Genomic DNA, 25,554 nt, shown 5'->3' on the forward strand with positions numbered 1-25,554 from the left:
ACCACCACAGGTAATACATGACAAATGGATATTACACAGGTGAATATACTCAAATTGGTAAAGGGAAGTGAAAGATGGACCCAGGGACCCTATAGATAATTACTAAATTACTTAAGAATATATTTTGACTTTTGTGATTTTCTTTTATAATTTAGGATTTTTTCTTTTGCAAGTTACTTTTCAGTTAATCCACTGTTTCACCCACAAGATTGTGGTAAGAATTTAGAATGGCCAAAAAGGGAGTTTACAAATATGAACAGCGTATCGTAGGTACCAATGCTGTGAAAATAAACTGGGACTCATGGAAAGATATTTGTTTAGGATGGGGTTGGTGGAAAGGAGTTCTGTTTTGAGACTTGGAATGAAAGCAGTGGGTAAAGGAGAGGACTTTGGAAATAATAAGGAAGTAAGCCAAAGAACTTGAAATATGAGATATGAAAGGGAAAGAAAAAGCCAAACCAAAAGCAAGATAGGAATATGAAATCAAAGAATTGCAATGGTGGGATGGTGGGAAAAGACTAAGATAAAGTCAGGACCATAAAGTTGGTCGGATCCCACAATAATCTCTACTCTCCTAGTAAAACAAGCAAGGAGAGAAAATAAAAAATTAGGGTATTTATTTTGGCAGAGCCAAAGTTACCACCATAAGAAGACAGCTTCCAGCACAGGAAGGCTGGGACTAGGTGGGGAGAGTGAGAGACATTGATTTACACTGTATAGTCAACTAGCTTGTGTCATCTGCTTTGGGAGAAATGGAAGAAATGAAAAATACAGGGAGATGTTTCAGCTGTGCCTTTTGGGATGGAGATATATTTAAGTCACCTCTACATACGTGTTGGAATGTATGCAGACATATTGATATATGTGAGGGTGAAGTAAAGCCGTAACAAGTGTACTCTGTTCCAAAACACGTGGCGATATGAAGCACGTGATGCTTATAAATATACAAGTTTTGATAAGCCTTTATCTGGAACAAATTGTTTGAGCTTTTCTATTTGTGACTAATACAGGAGTCTCCCAACTCCTGCTGGCACGGGCTGTATCCCTCCATACACTGTCCAAGAAAGGGACTACCTGATGATATGGAAACATAAAAAATTTATCATCCTGACACTGAGTCGATTTACTACTCCTAAAGGATAAAGGCATCAGTGAGTTATGCAGGTTAATCAAAATGAGTGCTGATAAAATCCCTCATGGTCATATATTCATTATATGTGATGTATTTTATGGAAATGCTGTCTTAGGGCTTTCTGAAAGTTAAAACAGTGAAGAATTCCCAATTATCCTATGAAATAGCTCTAAGACAAATAGAAAAAAAGACATAAATAGATGTATCTGTAGTGGTTCTAAAGCCATTTACAATACCTCTTCCAAATATGTAACAATAATAAAGATTTATTTCATTAGATGAAGCTTACCTATTGCTTCCCAGTAACGGTAGTGCGGACCAGGAGCCCAGAGAGTTTATGCAATTGGCATCCTTGGAGGGATTCAAGCCCCAGATAGACAGTGCAGCATCTGAGCAGATCTAATGTTGGTAATCAACTCATTTCAAGTCGAAAGGTGTACAAGAGATCTCCAGAGGTCTTTTTCAAATGACATTTGTAGAGTATTTTGATTCAGCTAAGTGAAGGATCCCACAGGATCTCACTTCCACGTTTGTGACTTCACATGGTTTTGCTTTTATAACTGTTGCTGGATTGGACAATAGTATATATCCTCATCTTTGGGCATCTGGGGGATCATAAGTATGATCCACACAAAGAATAGCGCAGAAGGCTTTGGAAAGGTTGATTTATTTTTATTAGTGTTATGGTTATTTCTTCAAAGCAGCTGAGTGAAGGTGGATCGGTTGTGGGCAGACTTTACATTATGTAAGGAAAAGTAGATGAATGAAGCTTAAGACATAACTGCAAAATTCAACAAGAAAATATTTATTATTAAATAATCTCAGTTCTTTTGAAGCTACAATGTTTTGATATAAGGCTGTTTTCAGGACTAAGAAAATATCTCGTTGTATATAAAAGCACATGTACACACACATACACGTAAATATGAAACGATATATCCTGCATAAATGGGAAGATGTTATCTAGAATTTCATTTGCAAAGCGAAATCACATTGCACTTGTCTTCATTAGAATGTATTCATAGAAGCAAGAGGCATGCACACCATCTATATGTCTACATTTAGTAGGATAAAATTTAGACATGTCAGACTTTTATCCTTATTAAGAAGCATTTTGGCTACAGGGAACACGCTGTTGTGCTTTATCAGGTAACAAATATTCATGAATTGCTGAAGATTACATTTATTGAAATTTCTCATTAGAAGAGTTTTCTGCAAAGTGAAGCATTTCTGATACCAAATAATGTTAAGCCATTTAATTCCATGAGAACAAAGCAAAGTGTTGCAGATTCAAGATTGAGGCTTGAAACAAATATGATCATAGAAAAAGATTAGAGAATTGAAGGAAATACTAATGTATATGCTTCATTACATCCTACTTTTGTTTTAAAAATAGTAACCACTCTAAAATCCAAAGCTTGCCTGCTACAGTAGTTATGGCTTCAGTCCAGCTTGTTTTCCTATTCCAGGCCATGCTGAATGAGATGGGAAGAAAATGGGAATATTATGGTTTTCTGATACACAAACTGCATCAGCCCTGCAATACTTAGCAAGGCCTAGAGACCATTCTAACATACCATAAGGTTTGGTCCTGAAGTACTGTTCCTATAAAAATTACTACAAAGAATGAGAGGATTTCAGTACTGTCTCATGTTCACTTCTTTTCCAGTCTTACTGCCTTTAAAGAGGTGGTTTGGGACCAAGCTTCACCAATTTGTATTAAATAAGAATTTCTTTCCCCTGGGGCATTCTCACCTGGCCTCCTTAATGCACAGCACAGATTTGCTAGTAGGTACATCCCGAGGCTTTAAATAAAAATTAGGTTTGTTTCTTGCACATGGAATTGTGGGGAACTGAATTTACATAACGACAGATTTAATACACAATAAGAGATTCTGGGCTGTGTTTCTTATACAGAAGTACATCTTTTAGCTCTTGCAATTATTTAACTTCCTGATTTGGATAGTGGTAAGACTTAATCTCACTTCTAAAATACTATCAAATGATGCTTTTGCAGATATTAAAAGAATAACAACTTCAGACTCATCAGTTCCTTTGACTTTAATTATAGTTTTTGACAACCTGCGTTGCAGGTGAGTAACACACACATAGAAACACTGCCAGGCAAGAAGACATACCCTCAAGGCAAAACATCCACAGGTTTTCCCAGCCTGAGCAGAATCAATTGCAAATACTGAACAAAACAGCTTACAACAGAGTGTTTAATAAAACTCACAATCGGAATGTATCTCCATTAAATGTAGGAGGTAATAATAGTCTTTAGGAAGAGATCAAACTGAGTGAGGAAGGTTAAAAGTTGCCTTATATCTTTTACCTCTGGAATATTTTCTTCCGCACTTGGAATATAATATTATTACTACTACCATTATCAGTTATGATCTTCATAGGAGCAAAGGAAAAATGTCTATTCTCACACCACATCATTAATTTTACATAACTGATAAGCAGCTGCATCAACAAAAAGGGTTTGTTTTGTAGAATGTATTCAAGACATTGATATGGAGTCAAAATAAAAAAATATCCAGGATCAGAAAAATCAGTCCTAACCTCTTACTGTTAGATATTCTCAAATGCTTTCTGTTAACATTAATTCTTTCTAATTCTGACAAATACACCATCAAAATACTTTGTGAACTTGGTTGCCAGGTAGGTAATAGTATCGCTAGAAAAGGAGACAAGGCATACAAGTGATGTGTCCTAAATCATATCAAAGACCAAATTAGAACTCTATAAAGCTGGATTAGAGCAGCAATATCTGATCTAAAAGACTGCAGAGACATTTTCATCCTTTTTTATACCTGCAACTAGATTCAACCTTCCCACTGTCAAAAAATTAGAGAAGTTGCAGCTTTATTCAGTCCAAATGGGATGTTACATATTTCGTAATTCCTTAGCTATGACAGATAATGAACAAAAAAGACTTTTCCATTCATCCATCAAGCTGAGCCACTACAGCAACAGGACTTCTTTGGGTCAGAGGCATGTCTGTGTTTGGGTCTCAAACTTTTATGATAAGTGTCAGCTTGACATTTTTACATGGCCTTTTCAAGCTGTTTCAATTTCTTAAAATATATCTATTTTACCTCCTGTAGGTATACCAGTAGTGCATATAATGTTTCTGCATGGTCGGTTCTCCTCAGCTTTTCACAGTCTTGCTATACTCAAACTTTATAGAAAGTAGCCACTGGTACCTTAGTGGTGCCTGCCCGTTCCTCATCATCTGTCTGTCTTTTAAAGCAAGAAATAAAGCGCTTTGGTGTTTTTTCCAACAGATATTTGTTGTCAAACTGAACATGAACCCTTTTTTAAACTTGATTTCTAGTGCCTTGGTGCAAGTGATTAAATCTATTACTTGATCTGCGTTCACACAGTTTTCTTATGCTGTTAGGTTTAAGTTACATTCCTTAAGAAAATATTTTACAGTATTAAAGTCTGCATTTACTGTCTCTTTGCATTTCCATGCATTCATTTACTAAATCTTAGTTGTACACTTGGAAGATTTCCCTCTCTTCTTGAATGTATATAAATTTTTTAAATGTTTTCAGTTAGGTATATTCTTTCTCTGCTTTTGTTCACTGTTTTGACAAGTAACGTGTTCTACTATATGTTCACAAATCAGTCTTATCTTTTTTGCTCTTCCCCTAATTTTCCGTTTGTCAACTACAGATATCATACTAAGCAGGTCAAAACAAGATTTCAGATTTGAGCAGTGCTAGCCCAAAATACCATCTGGGGTATTATCTGCTACCTAATCTATTGAACTGTTTATGTCACATTATCATGATGTAATTTATCATATTTCTGCATATTTCTCATCTTGTGTTGTTACTGGAGATTATTCTTGGCCATACTCAGTCTTCTGGAATTTAATTGTGCTACTTCCATAGGTTTCTATTCCAATAAAAGTCAGTTTATTTATTTTTAGGAGATATTAGGACTGCTACTACAAGTGTAACATTCCTCATATTTCAGGATATATCCTCTGATCATCCTTCTCATTATCAGAATGAGCAAGCTTGCTCAGGCTTCATAAGGTCTCGTGGTCCCAGGAGTTTGAAATGTATTCCTACTTTATTTGGCAAAAACAACTGTGGTGCAATAGTCAAGTCATAGATTACCTAAGTTATGAATTAACTGAATTCTACATGGTACTTTTTACCATAAAAGCCTTTAAAAGTTCAATTTTTATTTTCTCTTTGGCAGACTAGTAGACATACATGTTAATAAGGAGTAGATTCAATACAGGGTACCAGAGGTGGTTTTTCTCCTCTCTATCTTCATACATGCAAACAGCTCAAAACCAAGATGATGTAATACGAAATCAGACAGATATATGTTTAATTCAATTATGAACTGAAATTCACAGCACTATCATCACTTTACATTACTCAGATGCAGCCTAGTTTTGCATTGTGTTCCTGAAGTTATATATCATCTCTAACATTCCCAATAGCTCTTCATTTAGTCAACTGGACTAGCCAATTTGTTGAGTTTTTAAATCCACAAATGTACTGGTCTAAAGTAGCATCTGCAGGATTAGATTATGATAAAAGCTTTGAAGGTTAAGAAGAAAAATACTTGACTTCTGTTATTGGGTGAAGTGATTGGTACTAGACAGTCACACTCTTTTTTCAATAGAAGGAAAGGAGAGAAAAACAAAGAGTGCACAAACAGAGCAGGGAATACACATTAATCATTACTAAGACTGAAAAAATAATCATGGTTAGATTACAATTTACATGATCCTTGTAGCAACAAAAAACCTAAGGGAAAATGTCAATATTAACTCTGTGTGCTTATAACACATACTCTTAAAAAAGATTAAGCAGCATTCATTTTCCATCTTCCAAAAAGCAGGATCTTATGCTTGCACTCTTTACTGGCACTGAATAGTCCCCCATTCTTTGAGCAGTTTTATTTAAAGGAGTTAGGTTTAGCAGCATATACTATTTTTTTCAATTTTAGTATACAACTAGGTTATTAAGAAAATCTCAGTGAATAATATAAGCAATTATGTTTACTCTTGAACCTGTTTTGCAGAATTTGGATGATAAAAATTCCATTTAGAATAAATTAGAATGAATATCCCATTTTAAGCCCTCCAGTTTCAGTTCTTGGGATTTTTTTTTAAAAAAAAATGTGCTTCAGCTTGTAAGGTTGTCATTGTCCAAAAATATACAGTCTTTAAAAGCATCACCTCTTTGCACTTTTGTTGATATTTTCTAGAACTTTAAAGTGTGCTCTGTAAATAAATGTATGCCCAGAATTTTTATACTTCCCTCACTTATTCTTTCAGCACAGTTTGTTCTCATTGTCCATGTGAGAAAAACATAATTCTTTGTTGACCTCCTTCATATAATGGTGTAGATGGCCTACCCTCTTGTTTCCAAAGGTGATCTCAGGGGGCTGGATTGTGTAATGTTTATTCAGCACTAGTGGACCAAAGTATAATTCCAGTTGTAGTCACTGGAATTTCAGCTGCTTGCATCAGTGTTTATGGTTTTGTGCAGTTCGGCTGTTCAAAACCATACACAAAATATTGTTACTCCTAAGTCTACCAACTAAATTCATGTCTGATCTGATGTCAATCAGCTTTTAATGGGGATAGAGCTTTCTATCCTTCTGGTTTTCATCAAAAGGTGCCAAAATTTATCCCCTTTCCCAATCAGCAAACCCTTTAGGGCTTGCATGCTTAACCTGTGCTATGGGAACAAGTGAGAGGAACCACCAGACAGCGGGGTTACTCATCGTGGAAGGGTCCCTGTTTCCTTGACCAAGCATAGCTCCTTCAGCACACGTTTTCCTCTCTCCTCACCTCTACGCTACGGCACAATATTTCTCTTGCTCTCTCTCTCACTATCTCTTTTCTGTATCTCTCGGAAATCAGACTGGAGTTCAGAGCACTTTCACTACCTTTTATGAGGTAGAGTGTGATGTCATAGATGGGGGCAGGGCTAGTCAACTTTCTACCCACCCACCCACCTGTGCTGAGGGAGCTACGCTTGAGACCGGAAGCAGTGACTCCTCGACGGTGAGTAACCTCCTGTCTCATCTATATCTTTAACTCTATAGATCTGGGGGTGGAGGGAAAAGACATGAGAATGGGGGATTTTTTTGTTAGCTTCTTTTCCTTTTTGTAATTAACCCTAGGGCTCACAGAATGAATTGCATGTGTTGTCTTAGCTACCTGTGAAAAATGATTTTCTTCCTGTTCTGAAGTCCTAGAGTTAATGTCATCTCTAAAACAATGACCACGTTTCTTTGCAGAGGTGGTCCATTTACTGGTGGTTAAACTCATCCTTCACTGTTTATCTTGCATTATGAAAAGGCAGGCTCTGGTCCCCTTGAACTCAGTTGCTAAACTTCCATTAATTTAATTACAGTAGTGCTGGACCATAATTTTTCTAAAGTGCTTTGTGATTAAAGATAGATCGTGTTATTTATATATTTATCTCTATTGACTGTGAATAATGCCTGTTTATAGAGGACAGGATTTTTATTTTCTATGTTCTCTGTTACTGTTTTTATTTGCTTTATACAGAATGTTTATGAAGCTCTGTATTGACAATAAGCCAATTATAACACCTATTTTATAGAAGAAATAATATCAAAAGTAAATTGTGGAAGATGTGATATTAAGCAGGAAATCGAATCCCAGGAGATGTAACCGAGATTTAACCTTTCAAATTATAAATCAAAGCATTGGATTTTTTCTGTAATAAGAGCTTGAGACGGGCAGGGATATTGCTAACTGAATTTCTTGGTGTTTTTCTTGTGTCACTACCTAAACATTACTATTTTACTTTAAAACACTGTCTTGTTACCTATTTCCCGTGGCCCCAAGTATTACTGCTTCACTGTTTTAATATCCCTCAGCATTTTAAAAAAGACAAGATGGACTGCGAAGATCTTCCTTTCTTGTTCTGCCTCTTGGGTATCTATTAAAGCTGTCAAGATGCCAGAGCTCTCATCCTAAAGGGCAGAATAAGGATCATATGAAGATTTTGACCCCTAGGGATACCACAAATATTGCTGTTCTTGTTCATGTAAAGGTCTTTACCAGCTCCGTGTGGGGTCTTGTCATATCTCCATGAAAAGCACTAAAAGGCAGCGCTGCATACTCTATAAATCAAAGACAAAGAGAGTGCAATCACAGCCTTTTCAGCAGAGGTGGTCCGTAGTCTGATTGATGAAGTACTTCTATTTTCAGGTGACTAGGTGGCTTTGAGGAATTGGGTATGAGATGCAGACCATTCCATCTTCTGGTCAGTGGCATGTATTGGGAATTGGTCAGCAGTGATGGATAGATATTCCTCCCTGATGACTCAGTGATGCTCTTTGTATCAGTGCATGGGAGATCTGAATGAAATTCCGGGAGGATGAAAGTGTTGTTTACAATGCTCCCAAAACTTTCACTGATGACTGTTTCCTTTCCTGTCAGAGAGAAAAATAAGGACAAAGAATATAAAAATTGGCTCCCTGTCAGGTGGTAGCTTTTCTAGCTTTGAATAATGTGTGCAAAGAGTTTTATTACTACTGCTTATTCCTTAAGTGAACCAAACACTGAAGTCTCCAAATCTTCCTTTGCAAAGCCAAGAACTTGTCTAGCAAATTCAGCTTCCCTAGCAAACTTTGATCTTTTCAGTAGGAAAGGAGAAGCAGGTTAGTCAATCTCTAATGTTTCATTGGGAAAACTTTATAGGAATTGCTGCTGTTAAAGATGATTTGAGGTTTGTTCTTTTCAAAGGGAAATGCTTTGAGGTAAAATTTAATTTAGATCCTAAGCACATCCTTTGCTGATGATTTTATAAAATTGTCTTTGCACATAATTATTCTTGCATAACGCAGAAGACTAATTTTTGCACAGAATTGGTAAAACATAAGGACCAACTGTACAGTGCCCCTAATCTCACTTCAGTGATATGAAAGCATTTTGGTGGCACAGAGAGGGAAATTCTTTTTAAAAGTGGTATAAGGATTGGGAAGAGGAAATCAGAATTTGTATCATTCAGTAATTATGGTGAATTAGAGGTAGTGATCAGCACTGAGGGGATATTGTGAAAGAGATGTCAGTGGATTGCTTTAAATCCAGAGAAATTCACTCTCTAAATTTGTCTTGTAAGATGAGCAAATTAGCAGTTGGCTGATTTATGTATAGGGGGAGTTTGTAGAGGGAATGATATTCAAAATGACACAAACTGTTGCGATAATTAACCTGGAATCTGCCTGTGCCAAATTTAATGACAAATTTTTGTCCATGCAACCCCAGGATGTGAGTTTTCCTGAGTAACTTAACATTGGGAGAATAAATAGCCTAATTTTACATTTACTGAGCTAACTCCCCTGTTAAATTATTTTATTGGCAGCTATGATTAAAAAAAAAGAAAAATTAAAACATCTAAAGTGCACAGATTCCTGTATTTTACAGTTTTGGCCTAAATGTGTATTCAGTCAGTTGCGATGTTTGTTTTAACTGAATATTATTTACATGTACATAACTTAAAAGAAAATATAATAAGGGCTAGTTTTCAGCTGATTTTATTTAGCATGTAATATGAAAACTTATCTGAGCATCTTCCTCAATATATACTAAATTAAATGAGTTAAATCTTCATGAGTATTTTGCAAACTGAAAGTTACTTTACGATAAGGCATTCTTAAAAATAGTGTTATGTTTTCAAGCACATTGTTTATTACTGACTCAAAGCAAAACTAGTACCTAGTATATTTATACCTATATATTTAAGGAGGTCAGCATTTAAATTACAGATTTGTTCCTCAGCATACTGGCAAGGGGTGAGCAATACTTTATTGATGTAAGATCATATATAGGGATCAAACATTTTTTCAGTATGATTAAGATGGCTATGTAAAATTCCCAAATTTTCTGTATTTGCCAGGCTGATTTCTCTTACAAGTTGAATTAAAACTTTGTGGGTTGCTTCTTACCTTCTTTTTCTATATGAGAAGTGAGGGAGAGCTGTGAAACGCACCATCTGTTCGCAAACCGTGTCAGCTGGCAGATAGATGCTTATCACCCTGCCCTCTCTTACTGCAGTTTTAGGCTGGTATAACACCATTGACTCAAAATGAATTACTTCTGATTTAATCTTGTTTAAGCAAAAGAAGTCACAATGATAGTGCACAACATTCTAGAGGACTCTTTGTGTTGATTTAAATTGCAATCCTTTTAAACTTCGACCTCAGCTCATTTGAATTGTCAACAAAATTGCTCAATAGCACTTGGACTGAGTATAGTGGTTGCAGGAAACTAGGACTGCCTTTACACCCAGGACTTTCTGTTTCTGGGACAATTGGATCTCAAAGGCATTACACATGATTCTGTTCAGTCATAATCCTTTGGATTTCTACCAGTCCCATCTGAGTGTCTCAGAGCAAACATGGTGGTGTACCCTCGTAAAACTGAAAACAAAAGGAAATATTGCCATTATTTCCCTTCTGCAAATGAGAATACTGAGCCCCACTCAAGGCAGAAAAGATCTGTAGAATCACGATGAGTTTCAAACACGATGTCCGCCTTCAAGATTCAGATAATTTTCAAGACCAGCATTTCTCTGTCTTCCATTCTATATTCCAGTTTCCACTCTGGATGGCCAAATAAAAATAAAAATGAAAATAGGAGAAAGAGTTCACTGTAAAGAAGTACGATTTGAGAAAGAGTTGGAAAGAAATCTTGAAGTAACAGGGGGAGGGTACCCCACTCAAGAGAGTAGGCCTATAGTGTAAGGAAATTGGAGTATTTTATTATTCAGAAAGATTTCACTTGAATTTTGAAGAGTTTTTGACTATTATCTCCATTGCTATGTGGAGAGTGATTCATCTAGCCAGGTGTAAACATCTGCATCTGAGATGCTCACTCCAGGCTTCCTTTATAATTAGTGGAGATCAATAGCCATTTCTAGAGAGCAGATATTCTTGTTTCAGGTACATGCTGACAACTGGTTAGGTTAGTAACATCTTTAAAAAGTTGCAGAGGCATGGGCAGGTGAATTGAACCATGTATTCAGACAAGCATAGAGTCAGAGGATTTAGCCTTGGGGGTCTTTTGAGGGTATATATTCATATGTATGTGATGAAAACTTTCTGTAAGCTTAGCTGCTGGAGAAAGGAAACTGCCTAATTTTTTCTGGACAGAAATATTTAAGTTGTTTTGTAGGGAGCATTTATCTATATAAAGTAGATCTCTTGGGGTCCCAGTTTCATTAGTTTCTGTAGTTGGAGAGATTGATAAGTTTTCTGGTATGTAATTTTCCCCCATTTGACACTTTTGGGGATCAAAAGAGAAGAATTAAGGAAAACAATCTCAAAAATATTAATTGTTTGTTTGAATTCTTGGACTCCTCAGACAAATCCAAGGACAATTTTTTTGCAGATGTTGAGCATCTTGGCCCAGATTCACTGTACTGTCGTTAGGATTCTAATGAAATTTAGGAACCCTAAATATAATTAAAAACGTGAGGTATTCTGGCCCATCTCCATAGAAAATGAACCCATGAAGGACCTCAGGTTCTCCATGGTTCCTGGTCTTCTGCAACAAGCACAGAAGGAGCCTGGAATGCCTTGGTCAAGCACCTGGAATTAAGATGAGCACAGGATAAGACTAAAAACCTTACCTAGGTCACCGAAAAAATCATCTCAATGGTTTTTATGAGCAGCCCTATTTTTCTTGCCTGCATTCTTAAGAGAAATTGTTACATTACAGACATCTGAAAACCTGGTGCTGAAGGTTCTAGTGCCACCCAGTTATGAACAGTTCTTGGATCCTCAGTCACAATTTTTCTGATGCTAAGTGCAGACAAGTCTATAGATAATCATGACTAATGTACAATATTTAAGTTAGGTAGGAGCCTTATAAGAAAAGAGCCAGTGCAAATGCTTTTTCATTTCACCATTCTTCTAAAGAATAGCTGAGTTTATACCTTCATCTCCTTTACATAAATTCTGGATTAGAGGGAAGATTTGGAGATGTGGTTGAATTAATTTGTTTTTGTGTAGGGAAGATTGTCCTGAGGTGAAGAGCACAAAAACCATTTGGGTAATGTGAGCCATTGAGGCTATAAGTACTTCTGCATTTGTTGTTCAGGCAAAATGCTATCTAAAATACTGAATCACAAAAGAAGATGGAGACCAGGTAAATTAGGATTTCCTAACATGAATATTTTCTGAAGAGAGTAGTACAGGACTTATCGAGCCTGAGCAAGCTATTAAATATTTGTCAATAATTGGTGATATTTTTTCCTCCCTTCTACAGTTACTCAGTTTTTTCCTTTGGATAAGACACTTGTTCTTCTTACAGCAAAAATAAGATCGCCAACATCATCTACACTACTCTCTTAGATACATTTGCATGTATACAGAAGAGAAGGCTAAGGGGAGATACTGTTATCTACAACTACCTGACTGGATGATCTAGAAAAGCCAGATCCAGACTTGTCAGAGGTACATAGTGACAGGAAAAGGGGCAACAAACACAAGTTTTAACATGGGAAATTCCAATTAGATATAAGGAACCAAAGTTTTACCTTGAGCGTAGTGAAATTTAAGTGCAGGGTGGAGGTCTTCAGTCCAGAGATGTGGGAGACTATCTATCCTTGGACATACTCAAAATTTGAGCAAAATCCTGAGCAACCTCATCAAATTCAATTTGTTTTGAACAGGGCATTGGACTGGATGACCTCAAAAGTTTCTTTTCATCCTAAAATTTTCTATGATTATATGAATATTTGCGTAATAATATGTGAATAATAAAAAGTCAGCCTTTACAATTCAGAGCAAGATTTTACTCATTCCGATTTATTCTTAATTTGCTGTTGTCTTTGCTTATTCTTTCCTTGTGAACTGCAATGGCCTTTACAGTTTTTTCTGTTTTGTTCTGGTTTCATTTGCAGTCTCCAGTTATTATTACCTGTTTTGCTTTTTTAAATAACATTTAGTGTTAGCTGAAGTTAAAAATGTAATGAACAAATGCATTCACAAATTGTATATTCAGTAATAGACCAGCAAAAGACTAGTAAGGAACACTTACTGAATTTTACTTAACCACTGATTGAGTTGCTCAAACAAATGGAACAGTTAATTGTGAATAAGGTATTTGGAATAAATTGTTTGAATTTCCTTTACAAATTATTTGCCATATATTATTAAGCTAGCTCTATCAGTGCTGAGACTTCTCTGAAAATCTGAAATGGGGATCTCTCTTGAAGACTACTGTGGAGATTCAATTTTGTTTCTTTATTTCATTGCATACTGTTGTAAAGTCCTGGAAAGTGCTCAGGGAATCAAAGTAATATTTTCACTGATGAGTGAAACAGGAGTTGACCAACACTGCAAGGACCCTCAACTCCAAGGAAGTAAAAGCCTTTTAGCAACTCAGAAGTGATCAATACCTTGAATGGTCAAGCCCTTTATCTGCTTCTATGAGACATAAAATATACATAAACAACAGCAGGCAAATTTTGGGAAGCAAGGAACAATTGTCCTGGTACTATCTTCCATTCTGCAAGAGGATTTAGTTTTATTCATTTTGACTCTGATGCATTGTTTCCAAGCCCTTCCCTGAGAAAAGCCAGCTATGCCTGTAGAGCAGCTATCTTCAAAGTGTCTCTGTGCTGACCTGGGCAAGCCTAACTTTAGAGATGTGAAGCTGGCTGAAGGAGAAAATTTGCTTCAAAATGTGACAGATCTTCACAGTTGAAGACACGGAGATAACTTGCATACAGATACGATTCTGACAGTTTTACAAATTAAAAAAGAAGTTGGGAAAATATCACTTTTCTCAGCATTGCAGTCTGAAATCCTGCATTATGCTGCCTTTTTTTTTTCTTTTCATTGTGACAAAATTGGGAGGAATAGCAGGAGATAACATATTCTCATGTAAAGAATATAGTGTTTCTATGCTTTATTGATTCTTTTTACCCCAAGTCTCCTGCATTTTATCACTGAGTACAATTTCCAGCCATCCAGACATGATTTGGACTCCCTTCAGGTAAGAATGTAAGAAAGACGTGCTTTTCTTGTTATTATATCTGCTGTCTACATAAAGAACAAAACGTTTACTTCCAAAATTCAGTTTCAAAGAGCACTAGATTATTTTGGGCTTTTAAAATTATATCTATCTACAAATTACATATAAGTCAGAACTCAAGTCAGGAGGAGGGAGATCAGTAGCACAGACTAATTATGTATCCTATATTTCCTCTTCCAGATTTAATTGCAATTGAATATGAAAGTGTAAATTTGTACTGAGATGCTTTTGACAGAGTCCTGTCAGCACTTTTCTATCTGTGACATCAGGATCAGACAATGTCGTATCTTGTGTAAACTTCTGGCATCTGAATCCATGTGTAAAATGGTGTATACAATCCTGGTGATACACAGACCACTTACATAAAGTTTTGCATTAATGACTTTTTTATTGGACCTGATACTGAGCTTTGACAGACTTCTCACTCTAATTTTCTTCAGTAAGCCTCCTCGACACGTTAAAAAATTTTAGTTATAGTTTGAGTTACCCTATCCTGTCAAACTTAGTTTGTACTTCCTTCATTTCTGTGAGAGATGTTTTACCTTCTCCTTGAAGATTAAGTAGGAGCCTATCTTCAAATCAGTCACATGAAAGTCTGTTTCCTGTTAATCATTCAAGGATTCAGATCAAAACATTCCGTGCGACAGAATGATTTTAAAGTTGTAAATGTGGTTGTATTAATTTTGCTGCAATTAGTAATACAAGTGCGATGGCCGTTAGACAATCATGGTTTTTGTCCGTGACACTCCATCTTAAGCATCATTCTCCAGGCATTAGTTCTATGCAGAATGAGGCAAATTCAGAAGAAAAAACTCTCAGCCATCATGGCAGAAGACTCATTCCCATGTTTGTCAATTGTAAATTGATGTAAAAAGTATTTCTTTCTCTACATTCAACCTTAGCAAAGAAAATGTGTAGCATTTGCCAGCGTTGCCAGCTACACAACTGTAGCACTGGCAAAGTTGTGGGGTGAAACCTTGTTCCCATCTACAAAACTCCTTTGACTTCATTGACTGAGGATTTCTTCCTTGGTCTGTGGAATTGTTCCAGATGTTTGGGCATTCAGACTGATATCAAATATCCTAACTCAGTAACAGATTCTGGAAGTTTTGAGGCAGCATTGTAGCATGAAAATGATTGATAAAGCGAGCTTATTTAAAAGATTGAGTGCTATGTATGATTGTTTGTCCTTACATTGTTTCTGGTATATGTTATGAATTGTACTGATTTAGCATTTTTTCCTGATGTGCAAGGGCAGATAATGAGCAGAAGAAAAAAAACTGGGTTCTGAGAATTTTTTTATTATGAGTCAAAATATTTTCCTCCATTAAATTCTGAAAAGAATGCAACAATATATTAATTAAATATTAAATATTGAGGAGATAACCTACATTAGGTTTGGCATCTACAAGAAAAATTGTAAATTTTTTGTTATAGCAGTAATGTCATATTGGATAAATAATTTATTGCCCGTAAATATGGTTAATGCTTATAAAAACTTTAATATCTATCAGAAATTCCAAAATATATTTTTCACCTTTGGGACCTGCCAGGCTGGAAAGAAATCAGTAATATTTCACAAAAAGAATCAGGTAACTTTAACTTTCAGTTGTTTCCAACTGTCTTATTTTTCATTTCAACATTTCAGTTGTTAAAATATGAGCTTTCATGCTGACAGTATGCAACATCAGCCACTGATATAAAAATGACATTTTGATTAAGTCTAAATCAGAAGGGCATTTAGTGATTTCCACTTGTAAAACTAGATGGACTAAAGTAAAAGAAGATAAGTACCTGAGTTCTGCCTAAAACTTATACTAGCTTTCTCATCCCTGAGCTGTGACCCTCAAACTCCAGCCTCATAAAGCATCTGCATTTCCAGCATTAATGTTCCCCGTGTGTGTGTTTTGCTCCAGAACATGCACACTAATATGTTAGAACCGTTCTTGGAAGCCTACCACACTTAGCAAAAACCTAAACAATTACAATTACAATTGGGTGCTTCACTATGTTATTAGATGACCCAGTAAGCAATTTCAGTGCATACATAACTTATTAGGGCAGGCTGGACAGCAGAGTTGGAGATGTGTAATATCTCCAGTGGTGTACTCTTGCCTCTGGGCCCAAAGAGAACAGGATTCAGTATCCGTCAGACTCTAACCTGTGAGTCAGGCTTTTTGCAAGGCTTCCTGTTAAAGATCCATCTGCTTGTGGCTATTTATGAGGGGAGAAAAGAGGACAAAGCAAAGATGAGTAAACAGGCAAATAATCATGAAATGATCTTGACACCTCAATAAGAGAGAGATCTCGAGATGCTGGAGCGAGTGCAGAGGAGGGCAACAAAGCTGGTGAAGGGCCTGGAGAACAAATCTTATGAGGAGCGATTGAAGGAGCTGGGACTGCTTAGTGTGAGGAGGAGAAGGCTGAGGGGAGACCTCATCACTCTCTACAGCTCCCTGAAAGGACATTGTAGAGAGGTTGGTGCTGGTCTCTTCTCCCAGGGAATTAGTGACAGAACAAGAGGGAACGGCTTTAAACTGCAACAGGGAAGGTTTAGACTGAACATTAGGAAAAAATGTTTCACAGAAAGAGTGGTCAGAGAGTGGAATAGGCTGCCCAGGGAGGGGGTGGAGTCACCATCTCTGGGTGTGTTTAAGGGTCGTTTAGATGAGATGTTGGGGGATGTGGGGTAGGGGAGAACTTTGTAGAGTAGGGCTGATGGTTGGACTCGATGATCCCAAGGGTCTTTTCCAACCTGAATGATTCTGTGATTCTGTGACATTGAAGCCCATGTTTCAGTCTCCCACCTGAGAAGGCAAAAAGATATTTTTTTCCCTCAAAAAAATATTTGTAAGCTTTCTGACACCACTATGAAATTTAAGTGCAGTCTCCACTAGATGAGCATTTCAGAGTTGGTGCATGGCTTACTATTTCTGATATTTTTTGAGAAACAAAAGATATGCAGGGCTCCTGATGTTTCAGTGAAGTAGCCTTTATGTCTTCACAATAAAATTAAAGGACTGCTGAATACATTTGAGGGCATTTAGGTGGTATTCCTTAACTTTACAGGGTTAGTATTCTTATTTTATCATAAACTTAGGTTATTTATGCAAACCTCTTTGTTTAGTGAATGAAGTATAACCCCCTAATTTTAGTGATATTCAGTGTTAAATCATATTTTATGATTATATATTGGTTTTAGTTTCATATTAAGTATTCTCCTCAAAGCAAATGAATTGGGATATCATTTTTTCTTTTATCCTCTTTTAAAATAGCCTGAAGTAAGCAAATCAACTGTATAAATGCAGTTTATCTGTTTATCTTTTATTGGAAATGCCAGTATTGGGAGTATTTTTATATGCTTATGCTTTTTACACTGGCATAAAGCAGTTGGTAACCTGTTGAGCTTGTAAATTAAACGTGTTTTAAAATAGCAATAGCCCATAGAAGACAGAAGATACTTGGTACACTTGTGTGCTTTGTGTTGTCAGCCTTTGAGATGGCAGCCTTTGTTAAATGCAACCAAACAGGCTTGGAAATGCCTATGGATTTCTTACCTGTAATTGAAAAAATGCAGAGGACAGTTATTCAGTGGATTGGCCACCTATAAAACACAGCTACCTGCAGAATGAATTAAATATTCAACACGTAAAAAGGAGCAAGTTAATTGCAATCAAATGTGAAAATAAACAGCTAGGAAAAGAGGAATATATACTATTTTCTCTGTGTAGCCAGAGATCCCTTTCTAACACCATTGTGGCCACGTTACATTCCAAATAATGACATTCTGTCATAGAATTTCACATATATAGGATAGTTTTCTCACAATGGACCCATATCTAGAAAAACCTTACGAGCATTTTCAAGTGACTGACTTCAGCTATCGCATAGTAGTGCTGATAAATAGCAGATGTCTCCTACCATAGGGATGAGTGCATCTGAATAGCAAATAGGCCATTCTTGCATTGGCTGTCACTAGTAGTATCATGTTTTATGCATGAATTGTGCCACAGAAATGTAAGACATAAGTATTATGAAGGAGATCTTTTTCTTATATATATCTTACATGCGTCTGTAGGACTGGATCTACTATTAAGCACAGCTGAGACGAAAATGTTCTATTATATAAGAATGTAATCTGGGACAATGATATTCCTGATTCATGCTCCAGATTCATAATTGCTTCCTGTAACCTTAGGTGCTCTAGAGGCTGTTAATTGACTTTTTGGTTTGTGTTAACAGCAACTGTACCTGTCCATGAAAGTATGAACTTGCTTAGAAAAGCAGGAGAAGCAGGGAATGCACCCAGAATTCACATAGCCTTACGGGCTTGGCAAAGCCTGTATTGCCTGCTAAAGGCGTACAAATCAAGTCTTTGCCAAGAGTATTTGAAAGGTTACACATTCTTTTTCAACACGTTAAATAAATGACAATTGCTCTTCCTGATCTGTACAAACTAAAACAGACTAGACTCTGTTTATCAATAATTACTAACACTAATTTTTTGCATGATACATTTCAAGGACAATATGGGCCATTGTTATCATCTAAACTGTCTTCCTCCATGACTGATGCGTAGGCTCCCTGAATTAATGTGCATTAAAAATGTCCAGTAGTTATGCTTAAGCTGGAGTGTACATAATAAGCAAAACCATCCATACTGATTTCACAATCTCTAGAGATAGAATCGCTTTCATTAGCTCCTGTGATTAATTAATATCACTGCTAAAAATTTTCAGCTAATTAATAACTAAAAGGACCTTCTTCACCTTTCAGCCTTTAAGTTCCGTTTTATCTTTGTCTAATCTGTTGAACTTGAAATATTATCAGCTTTCTGTTACTATGTACTTGCTGATTTTGATCAACTCATTTTTTTAATCGTGCACTTGCTTAATGGAAAAACCAGCGCTGACTGAATCTTTCCCATAAAAGATGTTTGTTGTTCTTGAGGTTCTTTACGTTCTTTCCAGTTCCTCAGTGTTGGTCTTGCATCGAGGACTCAGTGCTCCTTAATTGGAGACAGATGATAATCTGAATATGGTAATTTAACCTCTTTCATCCATGTCCTCCTTTTTGTATTCTCAGGGAGTATTTCCTAGGATCATGCATAGGATAAAGTTCCTTATTGTATAAGTAGATATCATCTGCTATAAAGTTGGTTAAACTGAAATCTGTATTTCTGACTTTTACCAGCTTATTAGATATCAATCACTTCCCCTCTGTGTGAGTTACTACTTTCCCAATTGTTATGTTATCTGCAGATTTCATCAGTTAAGTGACTTTTTTCCAAGTTTTTAACAGAAATATTAGTATTGTAAAGCTGGCAAATGGTTTCTCCAAGAGTCCACTGCAAAAGTCACTGTTTAGAAATTATTTTTTTGTGTATACATGCTTTTGGAAACTTAGAGAATGTGAAATCATTCTGTATGTGCCTTGTTAATTTTGTATCAACTGAGTTTTTAATCAAACTGCCATGTAGCACCAAGATTTAGGTTACTTTGAAAATATTTTTACCCACAAAAACATTTGGTTGCCATTAACTGTATTTCTTTCCTCTCCCTTTATTTATGAAGTCCCTTATAGACATTTCATTATTTTATTTCAGAGTGCTGTCAGCTGAACTGGCCTATAATTTCACAGGTCATTCTATTTGCGCTGCTCAAGTATTTCCAGACTAGGAACTATCTGCAATTCTTTTGATGTCTTCCCCCACTTTTCAAGGTTTATTAAAATCAACAATAATGATATAGAACATTCTTAAGCAACCATCTCTTTTAAAACTACCTATACTATATCCTTGCTCACTGGAAATACAGATTTTTTTTCTCTATTTCCCTGACATTTTGTGGTATATTTCTGATTATGAAGATATCTCTGGAAATTAAATTTTGACCTTTCTAAAAACTGTGGTATAATTCTTCGCCATTACAGTGGTGTGACAATGCAGGGAGAACATCTCTTTTCATTTGCTGTACTGTTAAGGAGAAAATTTTCCAGCTTTATCCTCTGCCATTTCTTCAGCTATTTTGGTATTGTAATTGCTGGTTATTTTACTTCGATTATGTGTATATGTAAAAGAAGCAAGAAATCTTGATTGTCACAAGATTCTGGAAAATTCCACATATAGTGCAGGAAAAATGCAGCCCAGTTTATAAGCAGATCAAAAACTCCTCAAAGCCTTAAGCATTTTTGGGGGGGGAAAAAACCCCAAAATTTTCTTCATGGCTGATAGTAGAGTCTGCTGCTCCAGTGTCATAGCCTTGCATTTATTAATTGCAAAGTTAGCTTGTAGCAAAACTTTTTTTTTTTTTTTTTTCTTCAGAATGATTTATGCCTTCCCTGGGTAGATGACAGTTTTAACCTGGATAAGTGGCAGGTTCCAGTGCGGTGATTCTTAGGTTCTTTATGAATTTTGAATTTTCCCAGCATTCTCTGTTCTTGGAGTTTTATGGACCAATAACCTAAATTTCTCTCTTATGTTTAAGAGAGCTTTTTTTCCTAAATGGAGGCAAATGTATTTGTAAAAAGATCTAAGTAGCAGAACACTATTTGTGTAGCAAGTCAAAGGCGCTGTTAGCTGTTAGCACGGAAAGTTATCATTATATTCATAATTCCCTAACCATTGCTAGGGAATGAAGTTTGCCTTCTGTGCTGTGCAATAATTTCCTAGTGTTACTTTTATTTGTAATGTTAATTTTCCTTCTTATTTTTTTTATTATTAACACTATCTGTTTGGAAATGTGCATATGTTTCTCTGCCCGGATTTTGTAAGGAATTAACACACTAAGGGCTTGATTCACTGCTGCCTCGTTCCAGCTTTATGCCACTGTAGCTCTGCTGATGCCAAAGCACAGCTTAAAACTGAAGTAACACAGTAGTGTAGTGAGATCTAAATGTTAATTGAAATGATGTTCATTCAGTTTAATTCTTCTTTACTGAGCCATAATACAAGCAAGGAGCTGGAGGCAATAAGAAAATCACTGGAAGTGCTTAGGTAGCCAAATTGGGTACATGGGATGGCTACCAGCAGATTTTGGAGAACACTCATAGCCTGATACTATTATAGGGGTTTTATGTCTCTTTTCTGATTCCAAGACTTGAAAGCATTTTACAATATGAATGGATATTAAGGGCAAAGACTAAGTATCTGCATGTTAAAATGTGATTAATAATGGTGAAAATAGAGAGCGCTTATTTACTACAACAGCAGATTGAAACTAGAGATAATTAAAATGGCATCAGAATATGTAACGTGGTTTTCTAAAAGATATCCTTGCAATCTGCATTTGATCCTGCAGAAGTACATGCTTCTGCACACCCTTATCGATATACTCCATAAAATTACTAATGTGTTTAAAGATGGCGATTGCATCCTTTGTATGGTTTTAAGCATCTAATTTAGGTGCCTCCTCAAATGCTTCCTTGAATCATTCTGTTCCTTAATATACGCCCCATGTAAAACAGCTACCAGAACTCTTTTCATAAAGAAACGCTGGAAAATGTGAGGCTATTAGAAACCTTCAACAAATAGAATTCATTCAGGAATGTGCAATATAGTCTTGATCCAGTCAGTTTATCCACATTGATTATGAAGTAAACACTATTTGACGGTATCACTTTATATTCAATATCAATCCACCAGTGTTTCAAAAAGAATCATTTAACAATGAATAATGCCTGATTGTAGATCTCTGCAGTAAATTAGAATATCCTGATTTAATAGAGTATGATCTGTTATTTGCCAACAAACATACAGATTGCCTTATAAATCATGCAGTAGTGTGGTTACAGAATAACACTATACTGAATTATATTTCATTACTCCCTATTGAACAGTCATGTTTCTGCCATATAATGTAATTTTCCATCTTTTAACTTAGTTTCTTTTACTAACAGAAAATACAAATTAGACCTGAGGAAAAATATTTACTGGGGGCAGGCAATCAACTATGCGTTTCAGGGAAAGGCACCAAGTATGTGAAAATCATTAAAATGCTTCTTTGTTTTTCACCTCACTGTATGTAGCTGTTTATGTATTTAATGAATCATAATGAATATAAGGCGACAGCTGAGGAAATAAAAAATGATAGGTAAGTCTATAGATTAATGTGGTTCCAGACACAGGCTTTCTGTAATGTCTATTCTTGTTCACATCAGTCACTGACACTTCAGAAAGAGGGTTTCTCCTGAACTCTTCTTCTGTTAGTGATTCAAAATATTTGAGGTGAAGTATAATAAATGTGTTTTTTGTTATTGCCTTATGAGTGTTTATCCTGGTTACCTTGCTTAGAATTCATGTTAAGCAATCATATGCTCCCCAAATATGGAGCAGGAAAGGTTTGGAGGGAGACAGACCTTTTATACCCATTAAAAATAGCTAAGAACTTACTGAGCAAGTGGGGTGGAATTAGAGTTAAAATAATATTACAACCAAAATCGTTCCTACAAACTGGGAAAGACTTATAAAAAAATTGAGGCAGCTTCCATGGCAGAACTGAAAGGCTTAATCGCAAAGAATATATCTCCCTTTTTCAGTATTTTGGGAAAGGGATAATTGAACATCCTAAATAGTAACCTGGGTTGCTACAGTACTTAAGAGCATATTTTTAGCACCTACTAATTTGAGCATGTCCAGTTGGATTTAACAAGTGCTAATTCATGTTTTGGAACATTGAGACATTGCTTTGAAGTCCTATTATCTGCTTAAATTCGTTTTTAAAAATTTGGCCAGGAATATGTACTTGATTTCAGTGTATAATGGAAGCTTGCCGACTGGAAGTCCCAATGGTATGAAGTTCAACAAGTTCTTAAGGCCTCTCACATCCAGAGGTCCCAGGAATCTCAGACAGACTCGTTCATGGGAGAAACACAAGGGTATATGTATGAAAAGCCTGCTAATCATAAAGTAAGATTCCTTGTGAACATAAGTAGCTCACATATTACAGTAGCTACAAAAACCTGCAGTTAACTGTTTCATCTTTTTATTTCTTTAGGGGTTTCAAAATCTCCTTTCATCTTTTCAGATGGGATTCTCTAACAACCTCAGCACTGGCCTCATGTTGTTCCTGTAGACATCATTGGGGGTGTTATCCTGGGCTTAATAGGAATAATTAGAACAAATCTGAACACTTGGGAAAAATCCCTGTTGACCTGTTTTGCGGTTTCTGACATGTAAAAGTAAATTTTAAAAGGTTTAAGCGAGAAGTAACTTTTTTTTGTGAAAAAAAGAGGCAACTTCTTCACCCATAGAAAAAGAATCAACAAAAAAACCCCAGAAAACACAAGCTTTTCCTTTGAATTATTAAAAAATTTAATGTGAGGTACCACAGTCTTACCTTTACAGTTCGGTGCATGTTGTTGCCGGTGGTTGTTACTACAAGCTACTTGATTAATCCTGAGGGATAGGATTCATTTCATCTTTAATGAGATCTGAGAGTATCCAGACTTCAGTCAGGAAATGGTCCAGTGATCCAGTCATGGAGTAACCTTGCTGTATTTCATTTTTTTTTCTATTTGTAGCTGGACAGTGCCACTTCTCTCATCCAGGCAGCTAAAAATCTGATGAACGCTGTGGTCCTTACAGTGAAAGCATCATATGTGGCTTCCACTAAATATCAGAAGGTCTATGGTACTGCTGCAGTGAACTCACCAGTTGTATCTTGGAAGATGAAGGCCCCTGAGAAGAAACCTCTAGTAAAGAGAGAAAAACCAGAAGAATATCAGACAAGAGTGAGAAGAGGGTCCCAGAAGAAACATATTTCCCCTGTACAGGCCTTAAGTGAATTTAAAGCTATGGATTCATTCTAAAACACTAAGCTTTACCAGGAGGGTTTTATATTCTTTTTGTATGCATACCTGCCGACTTGTATGCGTCTGGCATGGGGTGGGGGGAAGCAGTGTCAATTTGCATGCAACCTGAGACTCTATTGAAGTAACTAACTTTCTGCAATGCCAAAATTTAGGGCATTCTCTTCTGATGTTAAATGGACTTATTCCAAGCTTCCTTTTTAAACTAAACTATAGCATTAAATTGGCCAAAGAATTTGCATCACAGGGGTATGTGTGGATTAAAAAACAAATTCAAGTCTAAACCCAAAAATTTTTATGCATGCAAGAAACATTAGGTTGGCAGGTATATTAAGTGAAAAAAATGGAATTGTAATGGTAGACCATAAAGCTTGTATTGCTTCTGTTCCAGTGCAAAAATGTACTAGCCAATATGCTTAAATGTGTGGCCCAATAATTAAATGATATAACTTTTATGTCATCTTCATTATAGTATGTGAATTTTTAAAACAGATACAAACTAATTCATCTTAAAAATGCTTCTTTTAAAACATATTTTGTTCTTTATATTCTAGTAGTGTTATGATTGCTCACATTTCAATTAATCCCATTAATATGACCAGAGGTTTACTTTTGCCAATTGAATTCCTTATGGTGGAGTATGAAGCACAATATGGTGATTGACATTGCCTTTTATATTATGATTATTATGATGATTATTATTATAATATTAGTAATAGAAGACCTGGTGGTGGAATGTTTAGAGACACGGAAACTGACAGTGTGAGAATTTAGAGGCAAATATGTAGGTGTAGCTTGGATTACAGGTATCTGACATACCATTGTAACCACTAACTCAATAAACTCATTTAACCTTGGAATCCTCAATTTGGCTTGTCTCTTTTAATGCATAGATCTCCCCTGCATCATAGTTGATTTAAACAGTGGTTAATTTTGTCTCATGCTGCTGCTTTTTTTTTTTTTTTTTTTTTTTTTGGTGAAAGGAAGATAGCATTATATTAATTTTCTCTTCTTTTATAACCTGGATAACTTGGTCAGTGGGTCTAAACCAGAGTTTAAATCTGAGACAGATCTAAGCCTCAATACATGAGAGACATCTGTGTCAGGTGTGGCATGAAATTATTTGTTTAAAAACAACACCTCAGAAAGATAGTTTAATTTATTAAGTTTATAAGGTTAGCATCTTAGAACCTTGGAAATCATCTGTTGTGCCACACTGTAGAGACCTCTACAAAGACTATTGCATGAAGAAATGCAGTATTTACTTTTATTCCCTTTTAGCCCCAACAGTTGGCTCAACTACAGAGATTGTATTATTGTTATGAAAAGATCTTGGTATATGAAAATAAAACAATGAGCATGTATTTAATTTTCTTCCAATTAAATACTAACAAGAGAACATTCATGACCTCATAAGGGATTTGAAACACTGTGATAAACAGTGAGGTATACCATTAGTGACATGCATAACCCTCAGAGTTTTTGAGAGATGTTTGGATGCTTGTCTCAGATACGCTGATCATTCCTCAGAATAGCAAAGCACCAAATT

General features: G+C 36.0%; 1 protein-coding gene across 4 annotated transcripts in view; it reads left to right on the forward strand.

The window, feature by feature from the left end:
• Positions 1-24,872, forward strand: part of CTNNA2 (catenin alpha 2) — a 522,682-nt gene extending 497,810 nt beyond the window's left edge. For 3 of the 4 annotated variants that reach the window (XM_074821829.1, XM_074821830.1, XM_074821832.1), the window contains one exon: positions 23,718-24,872. In XM_074821829.1, the coding sequence (XP_074677930.1) occupies positions 23,718-24,005 (288 nt within the window). In that variant the 3' untranslated portion in view covers positions 24,006-24,872. Of the gene's footprint in view, positions 1-7,040; positions 7,185-23,717 lie in introns of all 4 variants that reach the window. The other variant, XM_074821833.1, reaches the window with a different exon arrangement.
• Positions 24,873-25,554: the final 682 nt, after the last annotated feature.

Source organism: Strix aluco, chromosome 4 (genome assembly GCF_031877795.1).
Source record: "Strix aluco isolate bStrAlu1 chromosome 4, bStrAlu1.hap1, whole genome shotgun sequence".
Lineage (NCBI taxonomy): Eukaryota > Metazoa > Chordata > Aves > Strigiformes > Strigidae > Strix > Strix aluco.